The sequence below is a fragment of the Capra hircus genome, chromosome 4 (genome assembly GCF_001704415.2).
Source record: "Capra hircus breed San Clemente chromosome 4, ASM170441v1, whole genome shotgun sequence".
NCBI lineage: Eukaryota > Metazoa > Chordata > Mammalia > Artiodactyla > Bovidae > Capra > Capra hircus.
In genome coordinates, this window is record NC_030811.1 from 84793237 (window position 1) to 84809321 (window position 16085).

At 37.6% G+C, this 16085-nt stretch overlaps 1 protein-coding gene across 1 annotated transcript in view; it reads right to left on the minus strand.

Annotated features, from left to right (window-relative positions):
• The window catches only part of SEMA3D (semaphorin 3D), a 199840-nt gene that overhangs the window by 41565 nt on the left and 142190 nt on the right, over positions 1–16085 (minus strand). The window contains exons 9-11 of the mRNA XM_005679075.3: positions 7469–7583; positions 6205–6274; positions 1289–1433 (exon numbers count right to left, since the gene is read on the minus strand). Coding sequence (XP_005679132.1) covers positions 1289–1433; positions 6205–6274; positions 7469–7583 — 330 coding nt within the window. The remainder of the gene's footprint in view (positions 1–1288; positions 1434–6204; positions 6275–7468; positions 7584–16085) is intronic.

A 16085-nucleotide genomic window follows, 5' to 3' on the forward strand; every position in this document is an offset into this window, starting at 1 on the left:
AGCTCATCTGTAAAATGACATTAATAACAACAGAACTTGCTTCACAGAGTCATCATAAAGATGATATTGTAAAGACTTGTAAAGCCTTTAGAAGAGTACCTGCACACCCTGAGTACCTACACCCTATGTTACTGTCTAAAAAAAAAAAAAAAAAAAGAACAAGTACAGCTCTGATATTCAAAGAAAATTAAAAAGTGAACACTGCAAACCATAATGTTACATGCAAAACTTCATTTCCAAAGTTGTGATTACTCCTTATCAGTCCAGAAAACATCCATGGAATAAATTTATGTTGAGGAATTTTGAAAGGGAAAATAGACATGGTGGTAAACTATGTTTTCCCAATTTAATTAGATTATATAACAGGAAGATGAAAAGAGAACTCAGAAAGCCTGGCTACCAGATGTTTCCTCTTTAAGAACAAACATATGAAAAGATAAAACTCATTAGAATTAGATGGGTTAAATCAGTAACTTTTCTGAGATTTTGATGATTATTTTAGTACTCTTCGTAGAAATATTTATAATGAACTAATCTTTTTTAAAAGGCATTTTCCCTTTCTATTAGATCAATTAACCAGTCCTAAGATAGTAACATAACTGTTTTAATCACATCAACAAAACAAAAGCCTTCCATTTATCATGTACATACAGATTTTAACTACAAAGGTTTTTTTTTAAACAGATGCATAAACTCTAAATCACATTTCCTACTTTTTTCACCTCTGTTCCAAACATGATTTATGCTGTTTGAATAAAATTTTGGACCAAAGTGTTTCCTAGGTATTTTCCACATCTAAAATAAATTCTAAAGTGCAACATAATAAAAATAAATGCAGAATAAGAGAAAATATAAGTTAAAAGAACAATTATAAGTGATGTATAGTCTTTTTAAAATAGAAATAAGGACTAGAAGACTCTAGCTACATGCAGAGCTGTATGTGAGGGATAAATACTTATTTGGCATTTCCTCCTAACTTGGAATATTTGTCATTCTAGATATTAAATCATTTTGCCAATTCTATTGACAATTTGAGGATAAATACTATATTCCCAGGGTAGTTTGCTCCTTACCATACAGCCCATTATTTGCTGTAGTACTTATAATTCTTACTCAAAAGAAAAATGTTAAGTTCCAGTAAAGGTCAGACGTTTTAACACATCACTGTAAATAATTAGTTATTTTAAAACCACAGTGCATTTTTCTGTGGTGAATAACGTAGTTTATTAGAATTAGGAAGAGAACATGGACCTAAAATAATATTTTGATTATTAAGTTCAATACATACTGTGCCAGGTCGGGGATAAGGAATCCTTCCATCATACTGCACCCAGCAATGGTCTGCACTTTCCTTATGAGCGTAGGGACCATTAAAAACTGCTCTGATGTCAGCCATGCTATACATACACACGGCAGAGCCTTTGAAGATGGAGCTGAAAGAAAGCAACAGGATCCAGTCATTTGTTGGTCCATTCTATCCGACAGGTGCTGCAGACAAAATGGGCCTATGTCTTAAAGGAGCTTATAGCCAAATAATCCTGAATAATGTTTGATAACAGTTTCATTACAGGTAATTATAGTAAACTATAGTATAACTATAGTAATTATAGTAAACTATACACGCAGATGGGTACCCAGTTCAAGGTCTCTAGTAAGTTTTCAGAGAGTGGACAGCATCTATATTGATATCTGATGGACAATAGGAATCACCTAGAAAAACTTGAGGATAGACAGGACTATGTAAGAAATAGTATCATTTATTCACATACTCTTGAATTTTATTTGAAGTTATTATAGCATAATGCCTTCTAAGGAACTTACAAAATTAAGAGTTACAATTACCTACTTTTATAAAAAGGAATATTTAGGTATGGAAATATCTTGTCTATCTGCTTTCTTAAAATGAATGTCCATAAATACTGGCTATTAATAATTTCCTCATATAATTTTTATTAATTAAAACTGAAATAATCTCTTTCATCCCTTTTTGGATTTCTGAGTTTATGTAATTTATCTGATGCTTAAAATTCATCATGATTACACAGGAAGGGGACATGCCCAATTCAGGAGCAGAAAAGCTCCATGGGAATTCAACACATTGTCTCAAACTGATGATGAAAATTGTTAGCACTGGCAGACATTTCATTTTTATTTCTAGAAATTAAAAAACATTTCTCTGAATCTAAAACTTACAGTGATTTGTGTTCTTAACAATAAGATCACCATTTACACTCTAAGAGGCTCAGCTTGGCAGTACACAAATGAGTTTAGGATTCTCTAACATGAGTAACTCAATCATTAATAATTCTTGGAATGACATTAATGGGAAGCATCGGGATCTGATGGTGAACAGGCAGCTGGGAGAAAACTAGCTGCTACGAAGGGAAATGATGACCCCCTAATGATCACATGATCTGTCTTTGATACTTTAAAGGAATTATGCTTAATGGTATTGGTGTTATTGCAGGTTAACTATATCTTGTCATTGGACCAAGGATGTGACTTGCATCCCGACATTACCTCACTCGTCACGGCAGCATTAAAAATAAAATAATCAAGTACACCAAGAACAAAGAGCTGACTTGTAACTTCACACTCTGGGAGGGCAAAAACTTGAGAGTAGAAAAAGAGAACTATCTTGGTTCTGTATTTCCCGGGCACATGTCTATGCCTTGTGTGTGAAATGCACAGTGACTTCAAAGAAAGTTCTGTGAATGAAAAGATGTCAAGAGAACCAGGGCTCAAATACTTGAATAAGTACAGGCACGTGCTCTTCCTGCACCTTTTTAGTTAAGATATAAATTATTATAATAGCAGAAAAATGGAGTTCAAAATAGCAGCTTCCGAGCATATCCTCTCTATTCTTGTATTTAAATATTTCCACCCTATATTTTATAATTAACTAAGTAGTGTTTTGTTTTCTGATATATTCTGAGCCAAAAGTCCATTTAAGTTTATACTTAAGGTATTGTGAACTAAATGACAGTAAATTCTCAGAAAACGTAAGTTGCCCACAAAATATTTTAATAATTTATTCAAAAGGAGGCAGGAAGACCACTTGTCCATATGCTAATACCAACACTGACAATTCCTCCAATACTGCAATCAATATACATTCATAATGATTGACAGCAGCACAATGGAAAAAGTGAAAAGTATTTCAAAGACTGTAATATAGGCAGTAATAAGTAACGAGAATAAAAGGCATTTGGAATGGAGTCAAAGGTAAGTTACTAAGTTACTGAGTTAAATAAAGTTATCATTAAATAAGATCAAGTGAGGTCCAAATATTCTTTGAGAATGCTTCATGGCTGCTAGTTCAGTTCAGTTCAGTCACTCAGTCATGTCTGACTCTTTGTGACCCCATGAATCGCAGCACGCCAGGCCTCCCTGTCTATCACCATCTCCCGGAGTTCACTCAGACTCATGTCCATCGAGTCCGTGATGCCATCCAGCCATCTCATCCTCGGTCGTCCCCTTCTTCTCCTGGCCCCAATCCCTCCCAGCATCAGAGTCTTTTCCAATGAGTCAACTCTTCGCATGAGGTGGCCAAAGTACTGGAGCTTCAGCTTTAGCATCATTCCTTCCAAAGAAATCCCAGGGCTGATCTCCTTCAGAATGGACTGGTTGAATCTCCTTGCAGTCCAAGGGACTCTCAAGAGTCTTCTCCAACACCACAGTTCCAACGCATCAATTCTTCGGCGCTCAGCCTTCTTCACAGTCCAACTCTCACATCCATACATGACCACGGGAAAAACCATAGCCTTGACTAGACGGACCTTAGTCGGCAAAGTAATGTCTCTGCTTTTGAATATACTCTCTAGGTTGGTCATAACTTTTCTTCCAAGGAGTAAGCGTCTTTTAATTTCATGGCTGCAGTCACCATCTGCAGTGATTTTGGAGCCCAAAAAAATAAAGTCTGACATTGTTTCCGCTGTTTCCCCATCTATTTCCCATGAAGTGACGGGACCAGAAGCCATGATCTTCGTTTTCTGAATGTTGAGCTTTAGGCCAACTTTTTCACTCTCCTCTTTCACTTTCATCAAAAGGCTTTTTTGTTCCTCTTCACTTTCTGCCATAATAAGGGTGGTGTCCTTGATATTTCTCCCTGTAATCTTGATTCCAGCTTGTGCTTCTTCCAGTCCAGCATTTCTCATGATGTACTCTGCATATCAGTTAAATAGGCAGGGTGACAATATCCAGCCTTGACGTACTCCTTTTCCTATTTGGAACCAGTCTGTTGTTCCATGTCCAGTTCTAACTGTTGCTTCTTGACCTGCATACAGATTTCTCAAGAGGCAGGTTAGGTGGTCTGGTATTCCCATCACTTTCAGAATTTTCCGCAGTTTATTGTGATCCACACAGTCAAAGGCTTTGGCAGAGTCAATAAAGCAGAAATAAATGTTTTTCTGGATCTCTCTTGCTTTTTCTATGATCCAGCGGATGTTGGCAATTTGATCTCTGGTTCCTCTGCCTTTTCTAAAATCAGCTTGAACATCAGGGAGTTCACAGTTCACATAAGGCTGAAGCCTGGCTTGGAGAATTTTGAGCATTACTTTACTAGCATGTGAGATGACTGCAATTGTGCGGTAGTTTGAGCATTCTTTTGCATTGCCTTTCTTTGGAATTGGAATGAAAACGGACCTTTTTTAGTCCTGTGGCCACTGCTAAGTTTTCCAAACTTGCTGGCATATTGAGTGCAGCACTTTCACAACATCATCTTTCAGGATTTGAAACAGCTCAACTGGAATTCCATCACCTCCACTAGCTTTGTTCGTACTGATGCTTTCTAAGGCCCACTTGACTTCCCATTCCAAGATGTCTGGCTCTAGATTAGTGATCACATCATCATGATTATCTGGGTTGTGAACATCTTTTTTGTACAGTTCTTCCATGTATTTTTGCCACCTCTTCTTAATATCTTCTGCTTCTGTTAGGTCCATACCATTTCTGTCCTTTATCGAGCCCATCTTTGCATGAAATGTTCCCTTGGTATCTCTAATTTTCTTGAAGAGATCTCTAGTCTTTCCCATTCTGTTGTTTTCCTCTATTTCTTTGCATTGATTGCTGAAGAAGGCTTTCTTATCTCTTCTTGCTATTTTTTGGAACTCTGCATTCAGATGCTTATATCTTTCCTTTTCTCCTTTGCTTTTTGCCTCTCTTCTTTTCTCAGCTATTTGTAAGGCCTCCCCAGACAGCCATTGTGCTTTTTTGCATTTCTTTTCCATGGGGATGGTCTTGATCCTGGTCTCCTGTACAATGTAACGAAACTCATTCCATAGTTCATCAGGCACTCTATTTCTCACTTCCACTGTATATTCATAAGGGATTTGATTTAGGTCATACCTGAATGGTCTAGTGGTTTTCCCTACTTTCTTCAATTTAAGTCTGAATTTGGCAACAGTCAACAAAAACAAGGCTGGGAGCTGACTGTGGCTCAGATCATGGCTGCTAGGAGAACTTTTAAGGAAGTCACAGAGCCTCAGTGACAATATAGGATAGCATTAAGCAGAAGGAAGATAAGAATACACGTGCAGAAGTTAGGAAAACAACTTCAGTTCTTGTCCTAGCAATTACTTACTCTTCTTCAATCAAACACATTTAATACCAACTTCCTCTGCTTAAGTTAGTAGAGCAATGATGATGTGTTGATAGTAATAGCCACTCTCCCATCTTTGTAAAGGGGAAGTGCAAGTAAGTCCATGTGAAGACATTCTAAAAGTCAAGAGTGTCATCTCCTGATTAGAGCCTGGACAGTATTTTGTATTTTGTTAGTGTTACCTCTATGTCATGCAGCTTGACCAATTTATTATGATTAATATATGCATGTGCCCTTGTATCCAGTAACTTTAGTCTAGGAATTTAGCTCACAGAGATATACTTGCTCCTATAGGGAATAGCACATGTACAAAGTTAGTCCCCGAACTATTATGCATATTAGCATAGGACTGGAAACGATGGAAATGTCTGTACAGGGGACTGATTAAATAAATTGTGGTAGTCAGTATAGGGGATGCTCTGCAGGTATAAAGAGAACAGAGACATTTTATGTACTGATATCTAGGAAACACTATATGAAAAAGTAAAATGAAAAAAAATGTGTATTTTTTTATACAAAAGAAAGGGTCAAAGAGAACATACAACTATTTTCTTACATACATATATCAATTCTCTGGAAAGATTACAGTACTTTTTTTAACTTACCTGGTTGTGGTAAAGACTCCATATACTACAGGATTTCTTTCATCTCTCGTGGGGAGTAAGTAAATGTCTTCTATTAATGGGAAAAAATAACGATTCACTGTAATTTGTATTTCTCAATATCACGTTTGCTTTTTCCTTAATAATGCAATATTTCTGAGACTCTAAATAGTATGTAAAATTAAGATAACAGTGACAGTCATTACTTTATGACAAAAGAAATTAAGGGGAAAGGTCCAGTTCTCACTAGCTATGTGGCATTGTGTTGAACATTTAACCTCCGAGCTGTTTACTTCAATCACCTGTAAATGGGATGGTTCACTTGATAAGCTCCATGTCTGTTTCCTATTAGGTGTATGTGACTTGATGGAGAATTGAAAGTAAAAATGGGTTATTTTTACCCTCCAGTGTTAAAGCAAGGTGTTTTCTTGTAACTGCCCCAGCTTGTTAGTAATTCAATTACCTATTTGTTAACTATGAAAACAGCTGGAGCAGTGAATTTCTTGTGCAGTATTACTAGTGTAATTACTTGTTCAACACTGCTATTAAAGCAGTGTAAATAATATCCCTTAAAATATTATTTAAGAGGTGTGCATGCTTATATATAGGATGAGAAATCATCCATGAATACTGAACATAGACTTTAATATTTTAAATGCAATCTGACAAAAATTATTCAGTGATATCATTTTTACATTGCATGACAAAACCACAAAAAAAAATTCAAAAGGTAAAAGCTAATACTAACTTTATATCCAACTGACAAATTCCTTCTAGCATCACACTCAGAGGAGTAGAGAAGGGAAATGAAAGAGAAGAATCTAATGCTTCTTGGCATATTCTTTTTACTAGAAAGTCAGAAGGGACAGAGTTCACCAGATCTGCAGGGCATCTCCAGCAGAGGGCATCTATAGAATGAGGAGCCCACATTCTTGCTACCTACAGCTGGTGGCTCCTTCCAGATAAAAGACTGCATGAAGAATGGATCGACTGCGGGATCCCAGAGCTCATAAGTGTCCATTTCTGACCACAGTTTAGTTTCCATCATAACTTTAAGGACACTTACAAAGAAGGGAATTGCTTCATTACGATGTGCACCCATGTTCTTTTGTGTGTGGGAATTTAATAAGTACCACTCCGGCAAGCTGTCTTGGGCTTTATAATCAGGTATTTGGGGCTAAAATAAAATATATGCTAAATTTCTTAATTAGGCAATAAGACTCTTTTTTTTTTTTTTTTTTTAAGAGAAAAGAAACATGTGACTTACGAAGCTCATCAAAATGAGTATCTGCCCCATCGCTTCCAGGAATTGAGCAAATCAATCTGGCCTTGAGAAAAGTGGTCCATTTGTTTATCAGGCTGCGTTGTCCTCCTACATCATTCTGAAAAAAGAAAAAATAAGATACAGATTTACCAACATGATTTTATCACCAACTAAAACTGGTGGTTACTATAGGTAGTGTCTTATTGATGTCATTGCTTATTTTCTTTGTAAGCAATTCAAGAGCTTACCTCCTTGAATTTTCTAAGGAGGGAAAAGGCAGTTTTGTCCTTCAACATTAAATGCTTTTTTCACAGTTAAATGTACAGTGTAAACACCATAGCTCTGCTGAATGAGCAGATGCGTGCAAGCCAACAGTAAATAATACAGGCTTGGAATCAACTCCCATCTCTGCCCAATTTTCTCTCTATGACTTACAAAAGGCAATTTAATTCTCCAAGTCTCTGTTTTCTCATTGACAAAATATGATAAATGCCTTGAGATATCATTATTTCGATGATTAAATGGAAAAAATTTTGTCAAGTGCTTAGCAAAGGCCAGACAACTTGTATTCAATAAATGTTAGCACTGATTTGTGCATTAGTCATATGATTTAGACAAATTATTTGCATCCTTTAGAAATATGTTTTGGTATGACCTAAAAATAGCCTTTTCCAAATTTAGTACTCTACTAATTAAATGCATAGACTACTAAATTTGATTAGTAGAGTACTAAATTTGGAAAAGGCTATTTTTAGGTCATACCAAAGCATACTTCTAAGGATGCAAATAATTCATCTAAGTCATATGACTAATGTACAATTTAGTACTCTACTAATTAAATGCGCGCTTCCCTGGTGGCTCAGATGTTAAAGTGTCTGCCTGCAATGCAGGAGACCTGGGTTCGATCCCTGGGTGGGGAAGATCTCCTGGTGAAGGAAATGGCAGCTCACTCCAGTACTCTTGCCTGGAAAATCCCACAGACGGAAGAGCCTGGTAGGCTACAGCCCATGGGGTCGCAAAGAGTCGGACACGACTGGGTGACTTCACTAATTAAATGCAAGACAAAATAACATACACATAATAGCATACATATAAAAGCAATCTTGTTTTAAATACTAATTGATGTTTTTCCAGACTGTTTTATTCTGAAATATTTCATTAACCATGTTCTTTAGTGGTAGGTGAGTGAAATGGGGAAGGGGGTCAAAAGGTACCAACTTCCCGTTATAAAATAAGACGTGGAGATATACCATACAGCATGGTGAGTATAAATAATTCTGTATTTCATATTTGAAAGTTGATAAGAGTAAAAAACATTGCAACTATATATGATAATGGACATTAAGTAGACTTACTGTGGTGATCCTTTTACAGTATATACAAATATGAAATCATTATGTTATATACCTGTGACTAATGTTGTATGCCAATTATACCTCAGTAAAAAATTGAAAAAATATATTTCTTTAGACATTTAGCAAGATGTAGGCATTTAAATCAATTAGGGAGAATAAACAGGGTTATGCTGTTCAATAATTCACCATAAAAAGATATTTTTCTTATTTTTAATTTAATATGTCTCTGTGAACACTAAATTAATATGATTTTTTATTTGGCTCAACTAAATCTGCTATGCTTATAATAAATAAATAAGGCTTTCATGGTATAAATGCATTCAGTACTTAATTTTGACTTTCAAAAATTATGAAGCCATAATTTCCATTACTACATTTCCATGTAAAGATAAATTATATAAAAAAATTTGTCCTTCATGCTATGTTACTATGAAGTTAATAAATAGTTCACTATCAAATTTCGGGTCTGAATAGCTAGAACTAATTTCTCTGTGGTTCTTTAATCTCTGAAAATTAATTTAGAGAAAAGCATCTAAATGACAACTCCAAACAGGAGAATTCAAAGTCATACACAACAAATAGTTGCTTTTTTTGATGAAAGAAAAGGAGAGGAGGAGAGGAAAGGGAGGGCAGGAGAAAGAGATCACTTTGAGTTTTAACACGGGTAATATGGAAATCTAGATTCTCAGATGACGTCCTAATAGACCAGAGCAAATCTCAGAAGGCTAAAGGATCTGTGGCAGAGCTAATAGGGCAAGCAAGGTCCCTGAGACTGGAGACCAGAGCTGTGTTTAAATCCAACACCAAGGGTGTATTGTGACACCCAGAGTGAGTGAATGGTGTTTCACATCCATCTCTGCTAAACAGCAGAAGTAGTTCAAGTATAGCTCCATATAGATGAGTAATTATTATTTGCTTGAATTCTTTAGGTTTTTAACAAACTACTTAAAAATAATTTAAAATTTTAAATACATTCAGGAGGGAAAGATGGCGGAGGAATAGGACGGCAAGACCACTTTCTCCTTCACAAATTCCTCAAAAGAACATTTCAACGCCGAGCAAACTTCACAAAACAACTTCTGTAGGCTGGCAGAGGACATTAGGCATCCAGAAAAGCAGATCATTGTCTTCAAAAACAGGTAGGAAAAAATATAAAAGACGAAAAGGAGACAAAGGAGGTGGGGAGGGAGCTCCGTCCCGGGAAGGGAAGCCCGTCCCGGGAAGGGAATTTTAAGAAGAGAGGTTTCCAAACACCAGGAAACACTCTCCCTGCCGAGTCTGTGGCGAGCCTTGGAAACACAGAGGGCAACATAACAGGAAGGAAAAATAGATAAATAATTAAAACCAACAGATTACAAGCCCAACAGTAACTCCCCCAGCGGAAAAGCAGCACAGACGCCTGCATCTGCCACTGGGAAGTGGGGGCAGGGCGGGGACGCGCGGGAGGCGCGGGCTGCAGAGCTTTGTAAGAATCGGGCAGGAACGCCCCACGCGCAACCAGAACGATCTAACGTGGGCTAGCAAACCAGACTGTGGGATAGCTACCACGCGAAAAGCTCAAACATAAGACACCGCCAGGACCGAGCACAGAACAAAGGACGGAACGGGAAAAGCCGGCTGCAGACCATCCCCCGCCGGGGACAGGCAGCCAGAGTCGTAAGGACTGGAAAGGGGCAATTGCAGACTCGGGACCTAAATGCAAGCAAGCTCGTTTGCTAAGACTTCTGGGGGTGCTGGACAGTCACAATCTACCGCACGGGGTGCGCCAGCGGTCCGCCCAGAAAGCTGAGCAGCAGCGGCAGAAAAGGTGACAAGCCGCGGCGATCACGCTCGCCAAACTCCTGAGCTACTCGGACCTGGGAAGGGCACAAAGCGCAGTTCCAGCCGAATCTGTGCCTCTGAGGGCTGCCTGAGCGCCGAACCTGAGCGGCTTGGACCGGGGAAGTGCACGCAGCCTAGGGCCGGCCCCAGACGGTTCCCGGCTGAGCATCCTAGAGCTGGAGCGGTTTGTGCGCCACGAGAAAGGACAGGTCAAGCCGGGCAGAGATACTGCGTGCACACGACAGTGCTATTTGTTAGCAGCAGCCCCCCTCCTCACAGCGCAACTAAACTAGTGAGCCTAAAAAGCCAGCAAACAGAAGAAGTTAAACAGAGGGAACCACCTTGGAAGTGATCCCACACGGCCCATTACACCAGAAAGGGCCAGATATTTTTTAAATCATTCCTTTTTTTTTTTTTGCTTTTTTTTCTAACTTTTTTTTAATTGTTAAGTCTTCTATTTCCCCTCTAATTTTTATTTCTATAACCTATTATTACTATATTTTTTTTGTTTGTTTGTTTTAAAAAGACTTTTTTTTTTTTTTTTTTTTTTTTTAAGGCAAACACCATATACAGTCTTTGGATGGTTGTTGATGGCTTTTTTTTTCTTTTTGATTGTTTGTTTGTTTATTTGTTTTTTAATAATTCTTTTTCTTTCTTTTTTTTTTTTCTTTCTTTCTTCCTTTTTCCTTCTGCTTCTCTCTAATATTGTATCTTTGAAAATCCAACCTCTACTCTAGATTTTTAATCTTTGCTCTTAGGTTTTTGTGGTCAATTTTGTACATTTAAAAACCCAAACTTCACTATCCCAGTTTACCTGAGAGCGAGATTACTGGCTTGACCACTCTCTCCTCCTCTGGACTCTCCTTTTTCTCCACCAGGTGGCCTCTGTCTCTTTTCTCCCCCATCTCTCCTCTATCCAACTCTGTGAATCTCTGTGTGTTCCAGACAGTGGAGAACACCTAAGGAACAGGTTACTGGCAGGATTTGTCTCTCTCCTACTCATTCCTCTCTCTGATCCTCCTGGTCACCTCTGTCTACTTCCTCCCTCTCCTCTTCCCCGTATAACTCTGTAAATACCTCTGAGCGGTCCAGACTATAGAGCGCACATAAGGAAGTGACTACTGGCTAGCTTGCTCTCTTCTCTTTTGATCTCACCGCATCTCATTCCAGTTACCTCTAACTACCCCCTCCATCTTCTCTTCTCCTTATAACTCAGTGAACCCCTCTGAGTGTCCCTCAATGTGGAGAAACTTTTCATCTTTAACCTAGATGTTTTATCATCAGTGCTGTATAGATGGAGAAGTCTAGAGGCTACTGTAAAAATAAAACTGAAAACCAGAAGCAGGTGGCTTAAATCCAAAGCCTGAAAACATTAGAGAACTCTTGAATTCAGGGAACATTAAGCAACAGGAGCCCATCTAATGCCTTCATACCTACACCGAAACCAAGTTCCACCTAAGGGCCAACAAATTCCAAAACAAGACATACCACGCAAATTCTCCAGCAACACAGGAACACTCCCCTGAGCTTCAATATACAGGCAGCTCAAAATTATCCCAAAACCTTTGATGTCTCGTAACCCATTACGGGTCACTCCATTGCACTCCAGAGAGAAGAAACCCAGCTCCACCCACCAAAACTCCAACACAAGCCTCCCTAACCAGGAAACCTTGACAAGCCACTGATAGAACCCCACCCAAAGTGAGGAAGCTCCATAATAAAGAGAACTCCACAAATTCCCAGAATATAAAAAGGCCACCCCAAACGCAGCAATATAACCAAGATGAAGAGACAGAGGAATACTCAGCAGGTAAAGGAACAGGAGAGTTGCCCACCAAACCAAACAAAAGTGGAAGAAGTAGGGAATCTACCGGAGAAGGAATTCCGAATATTGATAGTGAAAATGATCCAAAATCTTGAAATCAAAATGGAATCACAGATAAATAGGCTAGAGACAAGGATTGAGAAGATGCAAGAAAGGTTTAACAAGGACCTAGAAGAAATAAAAAAGAGTCAAAATATAATGAATAATGCAATAAATGAGATCAGAAACACTCTGGAGGCAACAATTAGTAGAATAACGGAGGCAGAAGATAGGATTAGTGAAATAGAAGATAGAATGGTAGAAATAAATGAATCAGAGAGGAAACAAGAACAACGAATTAAAAGAAATGAGGACAATCTCAGAGACCTCCAGGACAATATGAAACGCTCCAACATTCGAATTATAGGAGTCCCAGAAGAAGAAGACAGAAAGAAAGATCATGAGAAAATCCTTGAGGAGATAATAGTTGAAAACTTCCCTAAAATGGGGAAGGAAATAATCACCCAAGTCCAAGAAACACAGAGAGTTCCAAATAGGATAAACCCAAGGCGAAACACCCCAAGACACATATTAATCAAATTAACAAAGATCAAACACAAAGAACAAATATTAAAAGCAGCAAGGGAAAAACAACAAATAACACACAAGGGGATTCCTATTAGGATAACAGCTGATCTTTCAATAGAAACTCTTCAGGCCAGGAGGGAATGGCAAGACATACTTAAAGTGATGAAAGACAATAACCTACAGCCCAGATTACTGTACCCAGCAAGGATCTCATTCAAATACGAAGGAGAAATCAAAAGCTTTACAGACAAGCAAAAGCTGAGAGAATTCAGCACCACCAAACCAGCTCTCCAACAAATTCTAAAGGATATTCTCTAGACAGGAAACACGAAAAGGGTGTATAAACTCGAACCCAAAACAATAAAGTAAATGGTAACGGGATCACACTTATCAATAATTACCTTAAACGTAAATGGGTTGAACGCCCCAACCAAAAGACAGAGACTGGCCGAATGGATACAAAAACAAGACCCCTCTATATGCTGCTTACAAGAGACCCACCTCAAAACAAGGGACACATACAGACTGAAAGTGAAGGGCTGGAAAAAGATATACCACGCAAACAGAGACCAAAAGAAAGCAGGAGTGGCAATACTCATATCCGATAAAATAGACTTTAAAGCAAAGGCTGTGAAAAGAGACAAAGAAGGCCACTACATAATGATCAAAGGAACAATCCAAGAAGAAGATATAACAATTATAAATATATATGCCCCCAATATAGGAGCCCCGCAATATGTAAGACAAATGCTAACAAGTATGAAAGGGGAAATCAACAATAACACAATAATAGTGGGAGACTTTAATACCCCACTCACACCTATGGACAGATCAACTAAACAGAAAATTAACAAAGAAACGCAAACTTTAAATGATACATTAGATCAGTTAGACCTAATTGATATCTATAGGACATTTCACCCCAAAACAATGAATTTCACTTTTTTTTCAAGTGCTCATGGAACCTTCTCCAGGATAGATCACATCCTGGGCCATAAATCTAAACTTGATAAATTCAAAAAAATCGAAATCATTCCAAGCATCTTTTCTGACCATAATGCATTAAGATTAGATCTCAATTACAGGAGAAAAACTATTAAAAATTCCAACATATGGAGGTTGAACAACACACTTCTGAATAACCAACAAATCACAGAAGAAATCAAAAAAGAAATCAAAATATGCATAGAAACTAATGAAAATGAAAACACAACAACCCAAAACCTGTGGGACACTATAAAAGCAGTGCTAAGAGGAAAGTTCATAGCAATACAGGCATACCTCAAGAAACAAGAAAAAAGTCAAATAAATAACCTAACTCTGCAACTAAAGCAACTAGAAAAGGAAGAGTTGGAGAACCCCAGAGTTAGTAGAAGGAAAGAAATCTTAAAAATTAGGGCAGAAATAAATGCAAAAGAAACAAAAGAGACCATAGCAAAAATTAACAAAGCCAAAAGCTGGTTCTTTGGAAGGATAAATAAAATTGACAAACCATTAGCCAGACTCATCAAGAAGCAAAGAGAGAAAAATCAAATCAATAAAATTAGAAATGAAAAGGGAGAGATCACAACAGACAACACAGAAATACAAAGGATTATAAGAGACTACTATCAGCAGTTGTATGCCAATAAAATGGACAACGTGGAAGAAATGGACAAATTCTTAGAAAAGTACAATTTTCCAAAACTGAACCAGGAAGAAATAGAAAATCTTAACAGACCCATCACAAGCACAGAAATTGAAACGGTAATCAGAAATCTTCCAGCAAACAAAAGCCCAGGTCCAGACGGCTTCACAGCTGAATTCTACCAAAAATTTCGAGAAGAGCTAACACCTATCCTCCTCAAACTCTTCCAGAAAATTGCAGAGGAAGGTAAACTTCCAAACTCATTCTATGAGGCCACCATCACCCTAATACCAAAACCTGACAAAGATGTCACAAAAAAGGAAAACTACAGGCCAATATCACTGATGAACATAGATGCAAAAATCCTCAACAAAATTCTAGCAATCAGAATCCAACAACACATTAAAAAGATCATACACCATGACCAAGTGGGCTTTATCCCAGGGATGCAAGGATTCTTCAATATCCGCAAATCAATCAATGTAATTCACCACATTAACAAATTGAAAAATAAAAACCATATGATTATCTCAATAGATGCAGAGAAGGCCTTTGACAAAATTCAACATCCATTTATGATAAAAACTCTCCAGAAAGCAGGAATAGAAGGAACATACCTCAACATAATAAAAGCAATATATGACAAACCCACAGCAAACATTATCCTCAATGGTGAAAAATTGAAAGCATTTCCCCTAAAGTCAGGAACAAGACAAGGGTGTCCTCTTTCACCGCTACTATTCAACATAGTTCTGGAAGTTTTGGCCACAGCAATCAGAGCAGAAAAAGAAATAAAAGGAATCCAAATTGGAAAAGAAGAAGTAAAACTCTCACTGTTTGCAGATGACATGATCCTCTACATGGAAAACCCTAAAGACTCCACCAGAAAATTACTAGAGCTAATCAATGAATATAGTAAAGTTGCAGGATATAAAATCAACACACAGAAATCCCTTGCATTCCTATACACGAATAATGAGAAAGTAGAAAAAGAAATTAAGGAAACAATTCCATTCACCATTGCAACGAAAAGAATAAAATACTTAGGAATATATCTACCTAAAGAAACTAAAGACCTATATATAGAAAACTATAAAACACTGATGAAAGAAATCAAAGAGGACAGTAATAGATGGAGAAATATACCATGTTCATGGATCGGAAGAATCAATATAGTGAAAATGAGTATACTACCCAAAGCAATTTACAAATTTAATGCAATCCCTGTCAAGCTACCAGCCACATTTTTCACAGAACTAGAACAAATAATTTCAAGATTTGTATGGAAACACAAAAAACCTCGAATAGCCAAAGCAATCTTGAGAAAGAAGAATGGAACTGGAGGAATCAACTTGCCTGACTTCAGGCTCTACTACAAAGCCACAGTCATCAAGACAGTATGGTACTGGCACAAAGACAGACATA